Genomic DNA, 24,970 nt, shown 5'->3' with positions numbered 1-24,970 from the left:
AACTCCCAGAATTCCACAGCCAGCAATGCTGGCTGTGGAATTCTGGGAGTTGAAGTCCACATGCCTTAAAATTGTCAAGGTTGAGAAACACTGCTTGAGTTAGCCTGAGATCCCTGAGCAAGACGCGCGAGAAGCGTGGTGACGTCATACCGCTGAACGTCCCTGCCTTTTGTTCGCACGCGGAAGGTGTGGCCTGGATTGAAAGAAGCCGCTGCCGCCATCTCCGCTGAATGGGCAAAGAAAAGGTAGGCGGGGGACCGTCTGCCCGGGGAAGGCTAAAGTGCTGGGGCGTAGCTATGTCCCGCTCACGCTTCGGAGGGAGGCGGGGCGTCTGGCAGACACGCCTCTTAATCGTTTACTCCGCCCCTTCCTTGTCCTTCCGGCCCAGGCCACGTGAGAACCAAACCTGCCACTAGGAGGAGCGAGCGCGGGCGGAATTGGGAAAACCGAGCGAGCGAGGAAGCGAGCGAGTTTTGTTCCCGTTCATGCTGCCTCTCTGTCTCTCTTCGCGGACTCTCTGCTGGTAAGGCGGCTGGCTTTCTCCCTCGTCTCCCCTTCCTTTTCGCCTTCTCCCAGCGAGGTGCGAGGCTCTGGTGAGAGGCTAACCCAGATCTAGAGGGGGGAGAACATACGTGCTGGAGGGGGATCAGGCTGAGAAATGGTAGGTGGGAGCGCGAAGATGGTCTATGGCAGTGTTTCTCAACCTTGACAATTTTAAGGCATGTGGACTTCAACTCCCAGAATTCCACAGCCAGCAATGCTGGCTGTGGAATTCTGGGAGTTGAAGTCCACATGCCTTAAAATTGTCAAGGTTGAGAAACACTGGTCGATGGCGCTCCCTTAATACTGTAATAATAATATTGCCGATACAGGTAGTCCTCGATTTACGACCAAAATTGAGCCCAAGATTTCTGTTGTTAGGTAAGACTTTGTTAAGTGAGTTTTGCCCCATTTTACGTCCTTTTTGCCACAGTTGTTAAATGAATCACTGCAGTTGATAAATTAGTAACCCAGTTGTTAAGTGAATCTGGCTTCCCCATTGGCTTCGTTTGTCAGAAGGTTGGAAAAGGGGTTCACATGACCCCAGGATGCTGCAACCATCATAAATATGAACCAGTTGCCAAGCATCTGAACTTTGATCATGTGACCACGGGGATGCTGCAAGGGTGGTAATTGTGAAAAGCAGTCATAGGTCACATTTTTCAGTGCTGTTGTAACTTTGAACAGTCGAGGACGACCTGCACCCAGGGGCAGCCCTTGGCCCTCCTCTGAGCTGGATGGATGGTCCAAGGACTTTTTTCTCCTAAAATTCAAGGTGGTCTATTTGAGTTATTTACCTGTCCCCTCCCCCTGATCACATGGTCTTGGTGTTGGGGACTGTTTAGTGCTCTTGCAACTGACCAGTGCAGCTGTTCTCTCTCTGGTTGAGTTGCAATAACCACTGTCTCCCCCTAATAATAATTCAAACAACACCTCACTATCCCACTATCCTTGAGAAGGAATTGATAGATAGATAAAATGCCAAATCCAGTCTAAACATCTGGCTGACTTTGCGGCAAAGCATAATAATAACTTCTTTTTCACCGCATCAGATTCAACAAAGAAAATTACATGCTGCTTTCTCTCAAAGCTTTTCTGAAAGCAGCCAGGAGCCTTAGCAGAAGTGAAAAATTGGCCTTGCTGCTGAAGAAGGCACACTGTCACGCTCACACTGGTGTATTCAGATTCCTCAATAAGGGTGCCTTGCCTTGGACTGGACCCTGGTACCACCAATCTGGCATCTCCAGCTTTCCCTTTCCAGCAGCTTTGCATGTTTGCCATCTGACATCCTTGTGCCCTGCCTCTGAGATGGCAGAACAGCGGTACTGTGTGGACTATGCCAAGCGAGGCACTGCTGGCTGCAAAAAGTGCAAAGAGAAGATCCTCAAGGGGATGCTGCGCATTGGAAAAGTGGTACCCAATCCCTTCACTGAATCTGGCGGGGACATGAAGGAGTGGTATCATGTCAAGTGCATATTTGAGAAACTGGAGAGGGCTCGAGCCACAACAAAGAAGATTGAAGATATCACAGACCTGGAAGGCTGGGAAGAACTGCAGGAGGCTGAAAAGGAGATGATCAATCAGCACATCTCAGGTGAGCTATGCATCAGGGAGATTGCAGCGGCAGTTGCAATTAAAAAAGTCTCTCTTGAGTTGACCTTGCTTCCCGATGACTGAATGAAATCCATATTGCTTTTTTTAGTAACAACATGGAAGTGATTTTTCATTGCTTTCTTCTGTGATCACTTTTTTTACTTTCCAGTCTAGGAAAAGACTGGAATTTTCTACTGGTTTCCCAAGCAAATACTAATTAGATCTGGGCTCTTTTTTATGTATTTATCTTTGAGATCAAAGGTACTGCCATTGGTGACTTTTGTATAAATTACTAAACAACCCATTGGATCATCATGTCAATAATATTTCCTTACCAGATTCCTCAATGCGTTCAACAGTGGCAGATCTTCTAATGCAGAGGTCTCCAACCTTGGCAACTTTACGACTTGTGGGCTTCAACTCCCAGAATTCCTAAGCCAGCATAAGCTGGCTGAGTAATTCTGGGAGTTGGCCCACAAGTCATAAAGTTGCCAAGATTGAAGACCTATGTTCTAATGTGCTAGAAAGGTTCTTAAAAATTCAGGGATATTCAGAGATGTAGCCACCTTGAAAGAAGCCCATGTTGAACTATATAATACAGTCAAACAGCAGCAGTTCACCACAGAAAATGTTTTTATGACATATGTCATAAAATGTTCTATGGTAATTTTTATGTCATTAAATATTTTATAAAATTTGCCAAATTTCAATTCCACAGGACTCATGGGTCCCAGATTTTGGATGTATTCTGTAAATTAGCCCATTTGAAGTACCTTGGTTGAAAAGTTTTGCTCTAGGATGCACTGTTTTGCCCAGTTAAAAGTTACAGACACGAGAGTAATATAGTAGTATACGGAAGATAGTATTTGGAACATTGTGTTGTTCTCACAACATTCCTATCTGGTAGGGCATTGTTTATACCAAGTCTAATTGTTCCCTAAAGCATGATTATAACATGAGATAGTCAAATGATAACTGGTGTTAGGATAGATTATTGAAAAGTTATTGAGAGGGAGATAATAGGGTTTTTTGGAGTTTTTTTAAATATATAAACTATCCCAAAACAGTTTTGCTAAAAGATAACATATCAATATTTAAACAAATTAAACTAGGAAGGGAGTGCGGTTGTGATCACCATTCTTATCCACCTAGCAAATGTTTTGTTAAATTGGGTGTATATTTACATTCAGTCAACATAACAGTATCCCAAAGTCTGATTCCAAAAATATGAACTGATCGTTTGTTATTTTTGCCAATAGACATTTGCTGTTAAATAACAAATTTATCTCAAATTTATCTTGTAGTACTGTAGACTTTTATTAATGTCTTAAAACTAAACATACTGAGAGTTGGATAGTTCCAAATAAAGTGAACTTTCCCAAGTATCTCCTTGCATGATCTCAGTGGAGATATAGAATAAATTCAGGCCATTTTGAGGTTGTTAGAGGCAAATTGTATGACTGATTCCTTTAAACTACACAATAGGACAAGTTTGGAAAAGGACAATGAGAATTATCAGAAGATTAAAAACTGCCTGATCAAAGAGCATCTTTAGCATTGAAAAAATAAATGGGGAATTGTTAGAACTTTTCAAATATATATATTGTTCAGGACACAGAATAATGGATAATCCCCTCTCTGTTCCACAGACCTTTCTTCCAAAACTGCAAACACTCCAAAGAAAAAAGCTATAATCCAGACAAAGATTTCTCCTGGTGGACAAATAACATCCCCCAAGAAAATGCCTCTGGTTTCTTCAAATCCTTCACCAAGGAAATTTTCAAGTTTTACAGGTTGGTGAGAACCCTTACTTCCTTGCAACATATTGCTGACATTTCATTTTGACTTAAAATAGTGGTGGAAGAAAAATAATGGCTCTTCAAAATAGTAAGAATGTAGGTCTTCGCTGACAGCAGATGTGTTTGCAGATACAGTATGTACAAAATTAGAATCAGCCCTTTCAGGTGAAAGCGACAGCCTCTTTTTTTCCCCCCCCTCCAAAAAAAAATTAGCTTCCTATTCTGTGCTCTCTGCCAAAAGAGAAGACTAAAATCAAATGACTTCTGGATGAAATGTAACAGTCAGTCTCTGCCAGTCCATCTTTCCTTTTAGCACAGTTTTGATCAATCTTCCTTACTTGTATTGTTACCAATCTAATTATTTTATCAGATGTGTGGCATATAGGAATGGCATATAAATCCTCTTCTAAACATTAAGAGAGCCAGTTGGCTGCAGTGATTAAGAAATCAGGAGACACTGAATTCTAGGCCTCTGTTAAGTATTAAACCCAACAGAGTGATTTTGAGCTAGTCAATCTCAGCCTACCCCACCTCACAGGTGGTTGTGGGGAAAAATTAGAGGAAGAAAATTGGGTATGTTTGCTATCTTGAGTCGACCAACAAGTATAAAATAAATATATTGCAATAGTATATACCGTAAATAAAATCAGGACATTTCCGTTTACCCTGAAACTCTTTGTCTGCTTAGCAAAGTCAGGCACTTATGAAGAAACATCCAGCTCTGGCTCTTCCCACAAGCCCAGCTTGTCCACCGAGAAGTGTGATCCAAAACACAAAGACTGTTTGCTGCGGGAATTCAGGAAGCTGTGTGTAATGGTGGCTGACGAATCCAGTTACAATGTCAAAACTCAAATAATTCAGGACTTCTTACAGAAGGGAACCAGTGGAGGTACAATTTCTCTTTGTTTTCACTGGTAGGGCACTTGGGTCTGGGTAGAAACAAACCTGGGATAAACATAATATTTATTATAATTTAATAACAATTTATTGTGTGTTTGTATAATTTATTATAATTAGGATAAGAGTGGCAGGATCTCATTGATAAAAGCACTGAAAAAGCACAGTGCTAAGAAAGGCACAAGAACACCTAGAGATGGTGACTTGAGGAGGGAGGTGTCTATTATCCCTAATGGTTAGCAATTATTCTTCTCAACTAATGCAGCCTGGAACAGGGGTGGTGGAGGCTAAGTCAGTTGCCGGTCTGAAAAACAGGTCTGCTGACCTATTGCAAACATCTGTACCTCTTCCAGATGGCTTTCGAGGTGATCTCTACCTAACCATCAAGTTACTCTTGCCTGGAGTCATTAAAAGTGTTTACAATTTGAATGACAAGCAGATTGTCAAGCTCTTCAGTAGGATATTCAACTGCAGCCAGGAAGACATGGTCCGAGACCTTGAGCAGGTGGGCAAAAAGGAGTCAGATTTTTGGTAGACAGTACTCCTCTACACAGCATGCCTCTTTCTCTAAGTGGTTGAGCACCACAATTATGGTCATAAGTCTGGAAAGTCAAGAAGTGAGTCACGTGACCAGTTCCAGGTTTACAACCTTTTTTGCAACCATTGTTAAGCAAATGCAGTAATTGTTAAGCAAACCCAGTGTTTACCTTGGGGCAATTTTTGCCAGAAACCAGAAGAAAACATGGTTTTTGGCAAAAACATTATAAAACAATCACATGATTCGGAGAGTATCAGAACTTTGAAACTGGGTAAGTAACTTTTGTGGGCAGGGATCATCATAACTGCAAAGTCACTAAGTGACTGGTAGTAAGTCAAGGACTACAGTACCTATAAGTACAATTTACTGACAATTTGTGTAGATACTCTAGGGTTGCATCCATTGCTTTTCCAGATCACAGGTTGAACTTTTCTATTGGTTTATACTTTGATGGCTGATGTCAAAGATCCCCGAGGCTTTCCTGATTAAAATTAATTTATTATTGTCATTTATAATTACAATTTATTACAATTACAAGCCAAACATTCCTCTGCCTGTAGCAGTGCTCTTTGTAGCTGTTTCTTCTTGTATCGTAAATCAGGGTGATGTTTCAGAAACCGTGCGGATCTTTTTTGAGCAAAGCAGGTCTTGCCCTCCTGCTGCCAAGAGCCTTTTGACAATCCAGGAAGTAGATGAGTTCCTGACACAGCTATCGAAACTTTCCAAAGAAGAGGAGCAGCAGAACCTATTGCAAGAAATTGCATCGAGGTAGAAAAAGGAAATATTTATGAATTTTGAAGTGGGGGGGGGGTGTCAGATTGGAATAGGTAGGCATGCTCAGATGTCTGCTCAGAGATTGGTTAATGCTTCCAAAGACTAAGAGGTTCTGCTCCTATTCCCTGCAAAAGAGGTCCTATTTGGGAGTAGCATAAATATACCCCCAAAATACACAAAACTAGAGGCCCAGCTTTGTATTAATGTAGGTATATTGCATTTGTATCCCTTTTTGTTTTCAGGTGCACCGCTAATGACCTGAAGTGCATCATTCGACTGATTAAACACGACTTGAAAATGAATGCTGGCGCAAAACACGTGTAAGCTGAGATCAGGTTGAGGAGAATGTCAGAAATCTAAAAGCAGAACATGTTAGCAGTATTAGTAAGGAAATTAGATAATTAGATAGGTCTACTAATTAGTTCCAAGACCCTTTGAACTCTGATTGTCAGTCACAAGAAAGATATTCCTTTCAGATATGGTCCGATGACTTCCTAGACTCCATGGTGACCTTGCAAAGGTTTTTTTTAATTAAAAGAGTGATTATTACTTTTCTTTAAAGGCAAAGGTACTAAACATTGGGTGCCTTGAAGGTGTCTTGAAGGGATAGCTCTCAAGAAATCTCTCTCATAAAGATTCTGTTGTCTAGCTGCACGTAGCCGTGGTGGTGCAGTGGTTAGAATGCAGTACTGCAGGCTACTTCTGCTGACTGCTGGCTGCCTGTAGTTTGGTGATTCTATTCTCACCGGCTCAGGATTGACTCAGCCTTCCATCCTTCCAAAGTCGGTATGAGGATCCGAATCGTTGGGGGCAATATGCTGACTCTGTGAACGGCTTAGAGAGGGCTGTAAACCCCTGTGAAGCGGTATATAAGTCTAAGTGCTATTGCTACTATAAATCGTCACCCCAACTAAACATCAACCCTAATAGCATCTTCAGATACTATTAAACAAACTTCCCATCAGCCCTCGTCAACATTGCTAATAATTGGAAGGTAAATTCAAGATATTTAGAGAGATGCAACTTGGAGAAAATTGTCTTAACCAAACTGATGGAATCTAGAATTAGTTATTTTCTTTAAATTTGTTGATATATCTGTTCTTTAGATTTAAATCCTGCCCTTCTTCCCGAAAGCCACGGCAGCCCATAAGCAGGTCCTCCTATTTTTCTCTCCATAATAGCATCCCTTTAGGATAGGTGGGTGGGGATGGACTTGACCTTGAGGCTCTCCAATCTTTTTCCAGCTATAACCACATTCATCCTTTTCTAAAAAAATAATTATCCTGTTCTTTTCCTATATAGACTTGATGCATTGGATCCCAATGCTTATGAGGCTTTCAAAGCATCCCGAAACCTCCATGATGTTGTGGAGAGAGTGCTGAAGAACCAGCAAGAATCTCAGCCAGGCATGAAGAAAATTCTTAGTGTCCAGGCAGCCCTGATGACCCCAGTTCAGCCCATGCTGGTAAGGAACAGCTGGGGTCTGCAGAGATACGGTTTTTCTCAGTTGCAGCACCAGGCTCTGTAACAATCTCTTTGTCTGCCTGTGTCACCCTGTTATGTTCAGGTTTTATTGTTAGTTAGAAAAGTATGTATTTAAGCATTTATTTATTTATAGTCTTCCTTTTTTCTGAGAGCAGAAAGGGGAGGGGGCTCTAAAAGGTCCTCTGATTTTATCCCAACATCTGCCTTGTGAATTAGGTTGAGTTGAGAGAAAGGGATTGGGCAAAGTTGCCCAGTATGCAGTGTAGTTGGTGACTAGTTAAGCTAAGTCTCAATTGTCCAAGCTTAATATCTTATTAATGTTTGCTTTATTCTTTTATTTACTTGAATTGTGTCCATCCCTCAGCATTTACGAAGCAGCTGTAGAATACAATGAAATCTGCAGTATAAAAAAAACAAGGATAAAATCAAGAGTTCCATTGGTTTTTGTCAGCTTGTCTGCCCTAGTTGAGTACCCTTATACAGTCTTTTAACTATACATTTTCAAGAGCGTGTGGCCGTTGATGATACATTTCTAAGCCAGGGTCAAACTAAAGCTAATTTTCTTGCTGTTCTAAAAAATAAGGAAGCGTGGATGCTCTCCTCAAAATGTGTTTCCTAGAAAGCAAAAATCTTGTTGAACATTTGTATTGCTTTGTCATTCAGTCTACTTGGCACTGCTTACTTCTAAGTTATCTGTAGACTTAGCCTGACATTCTCCAAAAGCCCTTGTCTGCATATGTGAACTGTTTTCCCCTATCTGGCATCATTTATGAGACTGATTCTCCTCTCAGACATCAATTCAAAGTTCTCTAGATGAACTTTCATGCATGCAATCGTATAAAGGTTGAAAGGATTAGCCAGTGACATCACCGTTACCCTGGGGACACCCAGTTGGGGGCTCCTTTCATGTCCCCTGGAGGAGCTAGAGTGAAGGACAAGAGCTCAAACCCACCCTACAACAGCTCTCAGGTCTTGAATGTGGGCTTGGTAACCTCCTGCCCAGCATTCTAGCCATTCAAGCCATCGTGCTCCTTCAAGCTTGGCAACTTTAAGACATATAGACTTCAACTCCCAGAATTCCTCAGCCAGGATACTAGGAGCCGAAGTCCACCTGTCTTAAAGTTGCCAAGGCTACGAAACATTAGTATATGCCTGTTTCCATGTAAGCAAGAACCTGTTTATGCACCAGTCCATGACCCTGCTGGCCAGAGAATTATAGTCCAGGGCATCTGAGAGATGTTTAGTTTGAAAGGTTGTTGGGAATGGAGTTATGTCTAACTTGCCAGAAGGCAGCTGGTTGTTATAAGCTAAGAGTTTTAAACTGGATTTTTTCTCTCTCTTCCCTATTCTGTAAGGCTGAAGCTTGCAAATCGATTGAGTATGCCATGAAAAAGTGTCCCAATGGCATGTATGCAGAGATTAAGTATGATGGAGAGCGCGTCCAAGTGCACAAAAAGGGAGATCATTTCTGCTATTTTAGCCGCAGTCTGAAACCTGTTCTCCCTCATAAGGTTAGTGGGGTAGATGGGCTGCCACTGGGGAAAAGTATGGGTTCCTGGCTCCAGCTTAATCCATGTGGCTGGCATTCTTATCCTCAGCCACAGTGAAATCCAGTAGTATCAAAACTATAGTTTGGGACAGTGTGCTCTGTAGTTTGGTCAGGGAAAACAAGGAATTTTAATAGTTCCCAAGTGTATATTTGATTTACAGTGTTGTAAATGAAATGTTGACTTCACAGTCTCCTCAGCACTTTTGTGTTTAATTAGTGGAGCAGTCACGTGGGCAGTAACTTTTCCCCTTAACACGAACATGCCTAACCTTTTTTCTCCAGCATTTGTTTCACCCTGCTTTTCAGACTACAATCGTCTCCCAGGTAGATTTTTTCACGCTGCAACAAAAATAAAAGCCATCCCTATGAGTGAGATGAGCAGTACTTAAATTTGACAAATAAAATATAATAAAATAAAAAAAGGGTTGCAGAAGTAAGAAAAAAAAGAGATCGGGGGGAAAAAAGCAAGGAAAAGCAGCATCCTCATCTTGTTTGATCTAGTCGTTCTGGGAGTTGAAGTCCCCATATATGTTAAAGCTGCTGAGGTTGAGAAACACTGGGGAAGTCAAATCTTTTTGCTTTAAAAACCAGTTGACACCTAGTTCTTTGGGCAGCGGATGGATTGAGAAATTCACGTCATGTATTTGCTTGCTTGCATTTCATCAGGTGGCTCATTTTAAGGACTTCATCCCGAAGGCCTTTCCAGGAGGGCACAGTATGATCTTGGATGCTGAAGTTCTTCTGATTGACACCAAGATAGGGAAGCCTCTGCCTTTTGGGACGCTGGGAGTGCATAAGGTACATCAGAAGAAAGTCTCTTCCATCGCCAAAGAGATGATGTAATTCAGTAGTCCTCAACCTTTTCCTCACCACAGACGCCCTTTAAATACCTTTTGTGACCATGGCCACGGACCACCAAGACTTAACTCAAGATTTAAATCGTAACATTTCTCCAAGCCTTCGTTGACCCCCCTCCATGACATTTCCCCCCCCCAAGGTCCACAGACCACAGGTTGAGAATCACTGGTGTAATTTATAGCAAGCTTCCCAAAGATGCTTTTCCACGAGGCAACTGGACTTTCTTGTTTTTCTTTGAAGACGTTTTGCTTCTCATCCAAGAAACTTCTTGGATGAGAAGCGAAACGTCTTCAAAGAAAAACAAGAAAGTCCAGTTGCCTCGTGGAAAAGCATCTTTGGGATAACTATGACCTGGATGACTGAGAATCTCCATAGACTTATAGCAAGCTTCTTTTATAGAGCAGGGAGTGAAGAGCTTGTATTTAATACAAAGAATGCAATAATGAAAGGTGACAGCATTTTTAGCTGATGGGGAGGGAATGGAACCCAGCTTTCTCCAACATAGTTCTCCAGAGAGAATTCTCATCCCAAATTAGCAGACTATGGTCCAGTAGATTTATACTAAAAGACATTCTATAGAGCAGGGGTCCTCAACCTTGGCAACTTTAAGACTTGTGGACTTCAACTCCCAGAATTCCCCAGCCAGCAAAGCTGGCTGAGGAATTCTGGGAGTTGAAGTCCACAAGTCTTAAAGTTGCCAAGGTTGAGGACCCCTGCTATAGAGTAAGTAGACAGCGTTTTTTCCCTTTGTAATACTAGAACTGGGGTTATTTGGTTAAAAGTTAGACAAAATGGCCAGATTTCAGCATCACAGTTTCATGCCATGCAGAGTGGGGATATATTTTAAAGGGAGAAAATTGGTTTTCCCTCTCCAATTCAACTACTGTTTTTATAAAAATGCAAAACAAAAATGACCTGCAAGTGGTGTGCCAGAGGGCAACAAGTTATCTATCCCTGGCTTAGACTTTGTCCTTTGCCAGAATAGCAGAATAGGCTTGGTTGTTGCTGCTCATAAAATGATACCATGCACTCAATTTCAGCTTCTTCTTTTTCTTCTTCTTCTTTTTTTTTTTTTGCTGTCCCTTTGCAGAAAGCTGCTTTCCAGGATGCTAATGTTTGCCTTTTTGTCTTTGACTGCATCTACTTCAATGACGTCAGTCTGATGGACAGGTGGGTGCATAATGAGTGCCAGTCCTGTTCAGTAAGGTAGGCCCAGCAGAGCCCTGTGTAACTAGCATTGTTTCTTGTATCAGCCTGAATCTGAGCAAAGAAGAAAACTATGGCCTACACTTTTTGGTTGCCAAGAGTGGGTCTCTGCTCCATGAAAATCTGTGCTGGATTACATGCACCCTCTATGTTTAAACTGATTCTCCACAAAGTATAACAGAATGTGTGAATGACCTTGGGGGACAAGGAGAGATACTATCTAGGAAACAATCAGATAAGAGAGGCAGGAGCCCCCAGTGGCTTAATAGTGGGAGAAACTTAAAAAGGACCTGTCTTAATGGATCAATTAATAGCGGTGGTGGGAAGTATGCACCTTCAGACTTTGCAAGATTCTGTTAATGTGATCTTGCAATAAAGTAGAATTAGCTCATCGAATCATGTTTTCTGTCTGGTTTACTTGGGAGGGTTGACACAAAGCTCCAAACCTTAATCATGGTAACTATGTTCCCACAATCTACTTAAACAGCCTTAGATAAAAAACCTATCATTGCTTTCATAAAGCATTCTATAATGTGTACAGCTAAGTATCTACAAGCCTATCCTGATTGACTAATTGTTGCTTCAGTAGGCTGTGTGAATCTAGAAGATAGTTTAATTCAGTTAATTATGTTGTGTGACCATAGATGTAAGCTCCTTTGTGGTTGATTTGGGTTTTGCTTAAGGTATTATTCCAAATCCAGCCAGTTCTGCTTTCTAAGCCAGGATTTCTCACTTAGCAAGTGAATGGAAGGTGTTGCAAAGTGCAAGTCATACAGTTCTACGTCATCCTGACCTAAGACTTGCACTGAATCATCATTTCTTAACAAAGATCCTCTTCTCATCATTGCAAGAATCTGCTCTCTTTATTTAGAGTGACCTAGAGAAAGATTGACAGATCAAAACAGAGTTAATCACAAGCCACAGAGTCCTATGAAAACTATATTAGCTTAACCCTTTCTATGTAAAGGATACACTATCAGTTCATCTATGCTAGGCACCCACCACATGGTCCTGTGAGTTCATGCAAAAAAAAAGACCGTTGCTTGTGATAGAATGTAAAACGGGCAGAATATGGATGTTTAAATCTGCTATCCATGTAGATGGCCATGGAGAAGTCATAATAAAGATGTTAAGACAACCAAAGTCCATTTTCTTATTTGGTCTATCTCGTAAGGCTGATAAAGTCTGTGGACACCATAACTCCCAGAATTCCCAGTCATCACTCTGGGAAAATGTCCAATTGGAGATGAATATCTTTGGCCGTGCTCATCAAAGTATGCTCCGAAGTGCAGGATTTGTTTGACATTAGAATCATTAAAGGAACTTCTTCTCAGCCACATCTTTCTTCTGGTGATTTTGCCCATGTCTGTTTCCTTTAGGCCTCTGCGTGAGCGTCGCAAATTTCTCCATGATAACATGGTGGAAATTCCCAACCGAATTCTCTTTTCAGAGATGAAGCATGTCACAGTAGGTACCATTCTGGATGGCAAGAATGAGACTTGGAGAAGCTTAAAAATGTTCAGCAGAAAGTTCTTTGAATCTTCTGTACATGGATGAGTCATTGGATACTTAACTTTCTGTGTCTCAAAAAAAGTTTGTGTTTCTTCCCTGTCCTGATGCTATTTATTTATTTATTTATTTATTCATACATACATACATACATATATGCATACATACATACATACATGTATGCTGCCCATCTCATACAATGATTCTAGGTCACGTAACAAGTAATAACAGCACCCATCTTCCCAGGGGCCAGACCAGTTGTGAAGTGTTCTTTCTAGATTCTCCCGTACCGGGGTCCTATGTTCCATACAGCTCTTTTCATCTCCCAATCCATCTGGATAAATAGGCTTTAATGAGATGCTAACTCTTCCAGTTTTATAATTCATGAAAGGTATGTGTGCCATAGGAAGGCCAGGAACTTTCAAGCAAAATGAAATAGTGAATTGGCTGGCTTGTTGTCTGAAATAAAGGTGGATTAGATCTTCTGGATCCAATTAGATCTTCTGGATAAGATCTTCAGTCATGTTTAAATGTCCAATGGGATTGCTAATCTCAGTCCTGCCTTTATAACTTTCTTTTTTCTTTTCCAGAAAGCTTCGGACCTCGCCGACATGATCAACCGAGTCATCCGGGAAGGGCTGGAGGGATTAGTGCTGAAAGATGTGAAGGTATGCAAGCTGCTATTTTTGCTAGCCCACGTAGGCCAGCAGGCAACAAACTCTGCAAAACCAAAAAACTATAAATGAAAAGCAGTTGTGACTTCAGAAATATCCGTGCGCCCCCCCCCATATTAAAGTCTATTAGGCCTTGATAGATCTGTCCTCCCTGAACGTATCCAATTTCCTTTTGAAGCCATCCAGTCAGCAACCATCCATCTTACAATAATGAATTCCAGAGACTAAGCTTGTATGTTCTTTGTGAAAAACTTTTGTTCTAAATCAGCGGCCCCCAATTTTGGGGGCACCAGGGACCAGTTCCAGGGAGAGCAGTTGTTCCATGGACCTGGGGGACACGGGATAGTTGCTTATGCATATCTCTCAATATATTAAATAAACCATTAAGAAATATTAGATTAGGAAAGATATAAAATGGGTGGGAACTTACATAGTCACTAGAGTTAGAGTGGAATTGTGCAGTTTAAGACTCTGGGATTACTTGCCACTCTCAAAAAACCTCCCAGAGTTCCTGTAAAAGTTGCTGCTGAATTATAATTTTTGTTGTGATCAAGGAGAAAATTGGTAAAATTGTAATTATGAGAACCATGTTGAGTGTAATTTAGTGGAAATCAAGAGTTGTCCTCTGATCTGTCTTCCTCTTTATCTTTTGGAGTGTGCACACCTGCGACCCTTTATTTCCAAAGGTGGGATCTGCACTAAAGAAAATAGGACTGGCCTTTCCTCCTTGGAATCTATATGATTCCCTTTCTGCTTTTGTTTTGGCTAGAGCATTTATGAACCAGGAAAACGCCACTGGCTCAAAGTGAAGAAGGACTATCTGAATGAGGGAGCAATGGCAGACACAGCAGACCTGGTGGTTTTGGGTGCCTTCTATGGCCAGGGGAGCAAAGGTGGGTATTTGTAAAAGTCCAGACTGAGATCCAGAATCTTATTCTTTCTAGTTCATACTGACCTGCTGTAGTTCTCCAAGGCATTAGATGGGAGTTTTGAGATGCTTCCCAAGATGTTTGAACTTGGAAAGTTCTGCATCCAGATCAATAAAGAGCAGAAATACCCGTATTTATACTGAGGCAGTGTAATAATTGAGTCACTAACTATAGTTCTCCAGAATTTCAGATTGGAATCTCTATCCCAGTGTTTCTCAACCTTGGTAACTTTGAAAATTCCCAGAATTCTCCAGCCAGCCAGTGGGGAATTAAAGTCCCCACATCTTAAAGCTGCCAAGGTTGAAAAACACTGCTCTAGCTATTGACATTGGTTGGGAGTGGGAGGTTTTATATGCAGAGCACATGATTGATTATTAAACTATAGGATGTTCCATAACAAATAGTAAGATCTGATCTGATCCTCACTTCATAAACAAATGATTCGATTAGGAATCTCTCTCATAAGCCTACTTCTAACTTAATCATTTGCTTTGCTGTGGCTTTTCAGAGCCTCAGGCAGCCTTTCTCAAACTTAACCAAGGCTGAAATATCTGCAACAAAATCCAAAAGATAAGAAAACTTCACAATATAATCTACGTCTTGCCTACACCATCCATATTTTACAATAGCAAATTGTAAGGCTGGCAACTGCGTCAAGATCCTTAAAACTTCCCACGACTGTCAGGCTAACATTGCATGCGATGCAATGTTCAAAACCCAAAATTTTCAGGTTGTTTCAATTGCAGCCTCTCGGTGTTGTCGTGAGAAGAGATTCTAGAAGATAAAATAGATTTATTCCCCTCCTCCACCAGATTGCTACTCTCAGAAGAACAGCCTTCGAGTGCTGACTAGTGGGAAGCTCTTGGATGGAAAATCCCTATGGGAGGGGTGAGATGGAAGGAGAAGGAGGAATGCTTCCCCCTTTTGCCCAGGGTCATACTTGGTGACCGGAAAATGGCGTCTGCTCTTTGTCTGTCCGGCTACCGGCTGGCTTCAAGCCAACCTCGTGGCTGTGCTGTGATCGGCTGATCAGGCAGTAGAAAAGGAAAAGGAAAGTGAACCGCTGTTCGTTTTCTAGCAATTCCACCACCACCCCCCTTCGAATTAGTCAGAGTATCAAGAAATACGACCTTATCTTCAGGAGTCAATGAAATTCAGTCTAAACGGGCTCAAGACTAGTCTAGACTGGGAAAGGGAGGTCCCAGGAGGAGAGGCGGAGCAAAATTGGTCAACTAGTCTGCGGGCAGAAGACGAAATTAACCCATGAGTGGATTCTCCATTCGTCATGCTGAGAAAAGGCGTTCAGGTAAGACCAACGCCCCTTCCCCTCCTCCACCAGATTGCTACTTCTGTCTATTCTCATTTATTTAGGTGGGATGATGTCCATCTTCCTCATGGGTTGTTACGATCCTGACAGCCAGAAGTGGTGCACAGTGACCAAATGTGCTGGCGGACATGATGATGCCACACTTGCTCGGCTGCAGAAAGAACTGGACATGGTGAAAATCAGCAAGGTTTGTGTTTAAAAGGCTTTGTGGCTCACTGTGATTCTTGTCTTGCAGGGAAATGACAACATTCTTGCTGTAATTTGAAATATTGAAGCTAAGACTGATTTTTTTTATCATTAAGCTTCTCCATGATTGAGTTTAATGCTAAAGATGAAGATCTAGTTTCTTTTGCTCATTTGCTCATTTGCACAAATAGTACATTTAGATGATCCTCCAAATCTGGATTTTTAAAGTTCATGGAGGGGCCGAGCTCCTTTCTCTATATCTCTGCATTTAAAGGAATATCAAATGCTGTTTTACTATAATTTTGTCCTAATTGAGTACAACTCAGATTTGTGGAAAGTGGAATAAATAGAGAAGAGATGCAGAAGACTAAGGGTTGCTCCTTCTCATTCCTATTTATTGTTATATTGAAACTGAATTATTCTTCCAATCATTTCATCTCTTTCTCTAGTAAGACTAATGCTGGGTTAAGATAGGGCCTGGCCTATGATAATGTACTTACCTATACTAAAATAAAACTTACTTGCAATGTTTGTATATTGTCCCTATTATAGAACTCCATAAAGCAATTGAAATTATAAAATAATTTATAGTTTCCCACAATCACAACAACCAAAGTCCTGTTGAAATAATCTTCTATTGTTTGGTTTTTGCTTAATATGTTGTACAGGTATAACAATTTGTAAATCACGATCTCTGACGATAGGAAGTTCTATTATTGTGACACTAGCAAATCATGATTAGATCATGATCCATGGATCCAGTTCCAGCACAGTGTGTATACCCAATTACTCAAAATCTTGATGGTGTTAGAGAAGCTTGAAACTATTATTTGATTGATCCTACTTTCTCAGTCTCAGATTGTACTGCTTCATTGTCACTGCCTCATTTAAGCCAGATACTAGTAGCTAATTTGGAAGAAACCTAGAATAACCTTTTTTAAAGACTTAAAATCACAGCTGGGGCCAGAATTTCTGTTGCTAAGCAAGGCAGTTCTTAAACGTGTCACACCTGATTTTGCCACGGCAAAATGAATCACTGCAGTTGTTAAAATGAATCCGGNGTACTGCTTCATTGTCACTGCCTCATTTAAGCCAGATACTAGTAGCTAATTTGGAAGAAACCTAGAATAACCTTTTTTAAAGACTTAAAATCACAGCTGGGGCCAGAATTTCTGTTGCTAAGCAAGGCAGTTCTTAAACGTGTCACACCTGATTTTGCCACGGCAAAATGAATCACTGCAGTTGTTAAAATGAATCCGGCTTTTCCCATTAATTTTGCTTGTCGGAAGCTAGCTGGGAAAGTTGCAAATGATCACATGACCCTGGGGTGTTGAATCATTGTAAATATATACTAGTCGCCAAGCACCTAAATTTTGATCATATGACTGAGGGGATGCTGCAATTGTTGTAAGTGCAAGAACTGGATGTAACTCGCTTTTTTCACTGCTGTGGTAACTTCGAACAGTCACTAAATAAATGGCTGTAAATCAAGAACTACTTTATTCTAATCTGAAATAACTTCAGAAGTTTGCTGATCAGCCAAGTTTCTAGGATGCTTGAACACAGACACTTGGTTCAATCTCTCTGGAGGATGGCAGCCCTATTCAGTTTACCTTGCTCTAAACTAAGTTTTTTATCTCTTTGGAATTATTCAGGTATTAATTGCTCACTTGTGGACAGTTTCTCTGTCAAAGCTTTGAAAACTGCAGTGCAATGCAATTTTCTTAGATATTTGGGGACCATTTATTCCTTTAATCATTATTAAAGTGTTTCCCATCCCATAATAATGGGCTAAATTGATGGGTGCCTTTTTTTCTTCCGTTGTCTAGGATCCCAGTAAAATTCCAGATTGGTTAAAGATTAATAAGAATTATTATCCGGATTTCATTGTTCCAGACCCAAAGGTAAAATGTCTCATGGGAGGGGGTGTTTCCCATGCAAAAGTGGTTTCTCTGCCATGAACCCTTCCCGGAAGAGGCACTTTTAAGCACTTTGCAGGCATCTGATGCAGCAGAATTGCTGAAATCAGCCTGGATATAATCAATCCCATGGAAGAAAATCCACTAGATGGCCACTGCAATCCAGGAAAGGACCTTTGTTCTTTCACATTTTTCCTGTTATTTCATTTTGTTTACAAAGTTCATCTTCTCTCCAAATTATGGAGAAAATTTAGAGAGCACTGTGTAACCAAAATACCTCTCCAGATTTCTAAATGTGTAGGCAGAGAAATCATGGAAGAATGCTAGTAGCAGATACAAACCAATCCATTTATGAAAATCCAGGAACAGTGGGCATATGAAACTGGACCTTGTAGAAGTTATTGTACATTGATATACATTCATACAGCTTATACAGCCATACGGATTAGAAATGAAAACAAAAATTAGAATGAAATTGAGCAAGTTTTGCACTGCAGTATTCTGGACCAGATTCACACTCTAGGCAAAAATTTTATTAAAGGCGTTTATCTACTAGATCAGGCATGTCAAACTTGTGACGTCGCGCGACGTCTCGGAGCTTTTTCGCCATTGCCGGCAATGGGGTGAGCATTGCTTCGGTATGAAACCAGCCCGCGGGCCGGCAGTTTAATACCCCTGTACTAGATGCTGCCTTGAGATATTCAAGAAGAGACAGATAACCTTCTGTTTAGAATATTTTACTTTGGACTTAATACACTAAATGTCCTTTGGTACACTGCTAGGATTATGCAAAAAATCAGTCCAAGATAATTCAGTTGAATGTCCTGATGAAAAAAACTTTCTGAACTGATTAGAGCGAAATTGGATGCTTCCAAAATGATCCATTATTTTAATGGCATAAAGAGGGTCTTTTGCCAAACAAATCAATAACTTGGATTAATTTGGTTATTAATTTGGGACTTTGCATGGATTCTTCTGATTGGCTACGTTATTTAATATGATAGTTCAAATTAATCACATACAATCCAAAACGCTCAGTTTTGTGTCTGCCTCTTAAAATTATGGAAAAACAAAAAAGTGTATGGAATAGATGGAGCACGATTACTCATGGCTCCTGTAGAAGAAAATATATATGTAGCTTATTATTAAATTGTTGAGTCCTTGGCGCTTTCTGAGCTTGGTTATTTGCTTGCAAACATTTCATTATCCACCTAGGTGATATCAGTGATGTTATCTAGGTGGATAATGAAACTTCTGCAAGTAAACAATCAAGCTCAGAGAGCACCAAGAACTCCACATTATTCAGGGTGCTTGCATACAGTACTCCCTCTCTTGGTTCATTGGCAAGGAGGATTTTTTCCCAATCGTTATCATTTATCTTAGGCAGCACCAGTCTGGGAAATCACAGGTGCTGAATTCTCTAAAGCAGAGGCCCACACTGCTGATGGTATCTCAATCCGCTTCCCCCGGTGTACTCGTATCCGGGATGACAAAGATTGGACTACGTCCACTACCCTCCCACAACTCAGGGTGAGTCATTTATTTTACAGATATAGCCACCCTATATATTCTGAACATACCATACTGACATCTGTATCTATGAAATATAATTCTCAGCATTGTGTGTGTGTGTGTGTGTGTCCCAGCTCTCCTCCTTCATCTTAACATTCAGTCTTCCTGTCAATCTGCTATGTAGCAGCACACAATTCATCTTTCCTGTTGCTTCTCATCAGTCATTGAGAACTTCTCCACTACTCCCATTATCTCAGGGTACCTTTTTAAAAAGAATCCCCATCTCCTGAATCCCTTGCTTAGTCAGTATAGTTATAAGATACTTTCATTTTTCAGTGGCCATGCTAAGGATAAGGAACAGGAAAGGGAGCATTGTTAAGTGTTCTTAGCCATGAAATGTAGGAATGAATCTCTTGGTAGGTTTCTGGTTTCCTCATAGGGCAAAGACTTCTGCCCTCTTAAGTTGCACTGGTGAATTCTTTGAAAAGCATATGGGTGACAACACAGGGTAACGGGATCCAGAGTTAGTGGATCAATCTGATTCACATCTGAACTTGTAGACCAACTTTTGTCCAACCTTCACTTAGGATAATTCAAACCCATCTATCTGGAAGAGGCTGGCTTGAATGAAAGCATCTAAATTCTATTTCAAGAGAAAATAGTCAATGATAATTAAAAAGTTAGTATGTACACACTGAGGAAAAGACAACAAATTGAGGCTTTTGATAACCCGACTTCTCATCCACATTAAGTTGGATTCTGTGCCATTTGTTACCCAGATGTTCCATTGGGAATAATTTACCAGTTGCCTATTGTCCTGTTTGTTCCAGAAGAATCTGAATTGTACCTTGCAGATAGAAGTGAGAAGTTATAGAAGGACTTGCTATAAAGTTTTTTTCTCCCACTTCATGGAACTCTCTGGCTTTTGTGGGCAGGAGCTGTACCAGGTATCTAAAGAAAAATCGGACTTCTTGGTAGTTGCTGCAGAAGAGGAGACCTCCACAGCGGGCAGCAGCGGAGAGACTGAAGGCCAGCCCAAGTTATCTTCTCCTCAGAAGGCAGCAAAACAGCATTCCAGGAAGTCCCCTGCGAAAGCCAAGAAGCCTGAAGGTGAGCAGTGGAGAAAAGGCATTAAAAATTCTCCAGGGATCCATTTCTACTTTTCCCCCAGTTAGATTTCTTCTAGTAAGATCTTGTTCTGTAGAGAGCTCAGAGAGGATTATGGTTGAGAGGACCAGAACTTTTAGAATAATTGCTGTGTACCCCATGTGCACAGTGATTTTCTCCAGAAACCTAACACTGCAACACCTTCCGTCCAATTTAAACATGTTTTTCATGGCTATTATTTATATTGTCAGTTGCTTGATACTTAGCTAATCTATTAAATCAGTGATGATAAAGGTATTGTTTTAGTACGTTTGTGAGGTTAATTATTGTTGTCTATTTCGGAAGCTTTAAAATGCTTTAGGGCTGTTCCCCGTCTTCAACAATGACAGTTCACTTCTCATGTGCAACTTTGCTCCATTGGAAACTGAATCAAGCGCTGTTTTGATTTGTGCCACCAATGTTCAAAATGCTCTTGGGTATAATATAAAGATGGGGTTTTCTTCAGGTTGATTTTGGTGGTCAGTGTGAGAAGGTACATACAGCATTCCAGTCATTTCAGAAACAATTACCTGCAACCAACTTTGAATCTTACGATGAAGCAAGCTATAAAATCAGGACTAAAACCTTTATTTTCAAATATAATGTCAGTCAGCAGGAATGGCTGCAGAGCCTGTCTGAAGGTGTCCTCTGCCTATATTTGCATAGGCAGGATTGTCTTTCTTACATGAATCCATTCATTGTTTTTTGCCATCTCCTTAGTACTGATGTAGAATTTTTTTTTTCTCATTAGCCAGCAAACTAGTAGATAAATCTCCACTGAAGAAAACTGAGGGAAAGCGAGCAGAAAAAAGAAAAGCACCTGAGATGGAGGGGGACAAAAGAAAGGTAAGAATCTCAATGTAAACAAATTTGAAAATTCTGTGAACCTCCTTGTCATCTATACTATACATTCTAAGCTTTTTATAAGGATGGAGAACTGAATTTCATGCCCCAAGTAAATGTTATTACTTGAGCCTGTTCCAGTTCCCAAGCATTTCACATTATAGGTAGTCCTCAACTTGCTGCCACAATTGGGACCAGAATCTCAAGTTGTTGAGCAAAACAGTCATTAAGTCAGACGTCATGTAACCGCTTTGCTCAATAACCACAATCCTGGTACTCCCACTCGTGGTCATAAACAATCTCTCAGTTGGTAAGTAGAGTCTGAGGTAAGGAGCATGTGGGTATCTGAGGGGATTAGATCAGGTGCTGGGAGCCTGGTACAGGCTTCAGGGCCCACCAGCATGTGGAAACCTATCATGGCTACTCCCCACCAGATCCAGGATGCCTACCATGTTTCCCCAAAAATAAGACCCAGTCTTTTTTTTTCCCCTCCAAAAGAGGCACCAGGTCTTATTTTCCGGGGGGGGGGGTTTCCACTCATCTCGCAGCGGTGGCACCGACAGCCCCACCAACCCCGCCCACGTCTTCTGCAGCCAAAGGAGCAGCTTCATTCTGCAGCTGAGAATGGAGCTCAGGCCTGCATTTCACCATCAGAGGCCTACATAACTCTGTTCTCGGCTGCAGAGGCCTTCTGGAAAGGCCTCTGGCAGCTAAATGCAGGCCCGAGCTCCATTCTCAGCTGCAGAATGAAGCTGCTCCTTGGGCCACAGAAGAAGTGGACCAGCGAGGCAAGTGTCAATCCACGGGGGGGGGGGGGTCTGGCTGTAATGGTAAGCTCCAACCCTGCCCTAGCTTGATTTTTAGGCATGCACCTCGTCCCAAAACTAGGGCTTATTTTTGGGGTAGGGCTTACATTAGGCTCACCCCTCAAAAATTGTAACCAGTCAAGGCCTCCTAGGCCTGGTGAGCGGGGAGCAGGCTTGGGCCTCCTGGGAGTGATGAGGTGGAGAGCAGGACTGCAGCAGCTTTGCATGCACGGGTGGGCAGGTGAGATGGGGAAAGAGATAACTGGGTGAGGAGAGGTGCAGCGTCCCTGCAATCATAGTGTGGGCAGATAGCCAAGCATCTGAATTTTCACCATGGGGGAGCTGCAATGGCTGTAAATTTGGGTACAAGTCATTAAGTCCATTCAGTATCATCGTAATTTCAAACAGTTGCTGAACGAATGGTTGTAAATTGAGGACGACCTATAGTAGTCCATCTGCATTTTCAAAGTTCTCTTTAGCTTCAGTTATTTTTGGGGGAAATACAGGCTGCATTACAGAAATTGTAATTGTTCTGGAGAAGAGTCAGACAGTATTGTCTGATCAGCATTATTTGGCTAATGTAACTGAATTGCATTTCTCATGTAAAAGATAATCTGTTGCCAATCACCAACTGAGGATATGCTGAGAATAGAGCTGAAAGCTTCCCAGAAAGCTTTCTAACTACTTCTCCTTCCTCCTTGTTAAAAACAATATTGAACTAAATACTCTCAGCAAGGGAGTTTTGTTGAATTTTTCAAGCACCCTGTGCCCATCACAGAACTAACTCAATGAGTTCTTCAGCACAACTATTATTTTCCTTACAGAGAAGCTGAATTGGAGAGCTAGCAGAGCAGTTCTCTCTTGTGCAAAGGAAGTGCAGTGAGGACACCAAGCCCTATTTGAGACCCAGTAGCATACTCTCAAAACACCATCAGATTTAGCCATTAAATGTCTGTAGTAAACCGGACTGTTCTACTCCTATTCACAAATTTTAAAAGCTTTTCACTTAAAAAAAAAAAAAGCACAAAAAACCTGGTTGGCTGATTAATTTGAATTTTGGTAGCTTTGCACTCCTGTATGAGTGCATCCCCTCACCCCTGGCTATAGAAACGTCCTCTGGGATGTGGGAAGAGAGCAGGAAAAGACACTGGATGCAACCATTTCACATTTTAGCAAGCATCCTGGGAACACATTTGCAACCTTGATTGCTATTGCCAGAAGGGCGGTTCTCCATTTGATGAGGGTGAGGGCTGTTTATTTTTTTCCCTAGTGGCTGTCACAGATCATCAATGCATTACAAATTGGGTTCTCGTTTACTATTTCCTTGAACTTACTTCTCTTGAAGTAAAGCAAGGTTCCTGAATTATTCTACTGCTCTTTTTTATTCTGTTTCCTAAGTAGCTACAGAACTAAATTTTGTCACTAACTGCATTCACACATAAATATCATCGCCTCACTAAAATAATCTATTTTCTGGGCTCACACAGCACATTTGACCAAACACGGGTAGTCCTCAATTTACAACCATTCATTTAGTGATCATTTGGAGTTACAATGGCATTGGAAAAAAAGTGAATTATAACTGTTTTTCACAGGACCATTGCAGCATTCCCGTGGTCACATGATCAAAATTCAGACGCTTGGCTACTGGCATTTATTTGTAACGGTTGCAGTGTCCTGGAGTCATGTGACCATCTTTTGTGACCTTCTGACAAGCAAAGTCAAGATTAACTTAACTGTTATTAGCAATTGCAGTGATTCACTTAGCAACTGTGGCAAGTGAGATCATAAAATGGGACAAAACTCACTTGTTTAGCAACAGAAATTTTGAGCTCAATTCTGGTCGTAAGTCAAGGACTACTTGTAGTCTCCGTTCCCACAGCATACAAAGCGAGAAAAAAGCCCGAAGATAATTCTAATGTTGCGGCATATTCCACAGACCCGGTTAAGCATCTTGTGTAAACACAGCCCCTAAATGCTGAAGTACATTTCTCTTAATGAAAGCTGTTACCATAGATTGCAACAGCCCTGTTTCCTTCTGAATTAAAACCTTTTAAAAACATAATTCTCATTGACTGTTCATCATCCTCTTGTGTGTTTCCTACCTCAAAACAGCAGCTGCTACTGGACATATTTACTGGGGTTAAGCTTTATCTTCCTCCTTCCGTGGAGGGTTTCAGGAAACTCAAGCGTTATTTCGTAGCCTATAATGGAGACCTGGTTCAAGAGTATGATGCCACTTCAGCAACACATGTGATGGAGAGGATGGAAGACAACCCAGCTGCTAAGCATGTGTCCCCTGAGTGGATTTGGGAATGCATTCGAAAGAGAAGACTGGTGACTCCATGCTAGATTATCTGTTGTAAGCAAATAGCTCCCGTGGAAAAAAAATTAGATTTAGAGACTCAATTGCATCCATTAAATGAGCACCATCTGGAATGAATTAAGTACCTAATGAAAAACTGACTTTACAGCAAGCAATTTAAAATATTTCCAACTAGTTTTTAATGTCTTAAGGTTTTTTTTTAATGAAAAATAGGAATAAAACTTTATCTGGAACCTCCCTTTCCTAATTTTCACTCAGTGATAGCACCAATGTTGTCTAGTTGGGTGATGAAACGTCTGCAAGAAAACAATCAAGCTTAGAGAACACCAAGGACCCCACATATCACTCGGTTGTGCCATAAATCAGTTCTTCATAACAGAATGTTGTGCAGAAATTTTGTACATAACTTTTTAAAGATCAATTTGGCACTACATAACCATTTGTGTCTAGTTCGTTTCTATTTCTCAGCCCTTCACTACTTGACAGTATTTTATCCTTCTTTGTGTCTGGAAGTTTTTAGAGAAGTTACTAGCATGCATTTGTTATGTTTTGTT

General features: G+C 41.1%; 1 protein-coding gene across 1 annotated transcript; it reads left to right on the top strand.

Annotated features, from left to right (window-relative positions):
- The first annotated feature begins 486 nt into the window (after positions 1–486).
- On the top strand, positions 487–24,846 carry LIG3 (DNA ligase 3). Its single transcript, XM_029284456.1, has 20 exons — positions 487–523; positions 1,593–2,134; positions 3,783–3,926; positions 4,621–4,821; positions 5,183–5,334; positions 5,969–6,135; positions 6,384–6,461; positions 7,444–7,606; positions 8,982–9,137; positions 9,842–9,973; positions 11,124–11,203; positions 12,619–12,706; positions 13,339–13,416; positions 14,192–14,315; positions 15,723–15,865; positions 17,694–17,768; positions 19,167–19,313; positions 20,231–20,405; positions 21,193–21,287; positions 24,209–24,846. Exons 2-20 carry the CDS (start codon positions 1,612–1,614, stop codon positions 24,440–24,442), a joined length of 2,955 nt encoding a protein of 984 aa, XP_029140289.1. The 5' UTR covers positions 487–523; positions 1,593–1,611; the 3' UTR covers positions 24,443–24,846.
- Positions 24,847–24,970: the final 124 nt, after the last annotated feature.

The sequence above is a fragment of the Protobothrops mucrosquamatus genome, unplaced genomic scaffold (genome assembly GCF_001527695.2).
Source record: "Protobothrops mucrosquamatus isolate PMUCROS unplaced genomic scaffold, P.Mucros_1.0 scaffold607, whole genome shotgun sequence".
NCBI lineage: Eukaryota > Metazoa > Chordata > Lepidosauria > Squamata > Viperidae > Protobothrops > Protobothrops mucrosquamatus.
The sequence above is the reverse complement of the archived record's forward strand: the minus strand, read 5'-3'. Positions and strand labels throughout refer to the sequence as shown.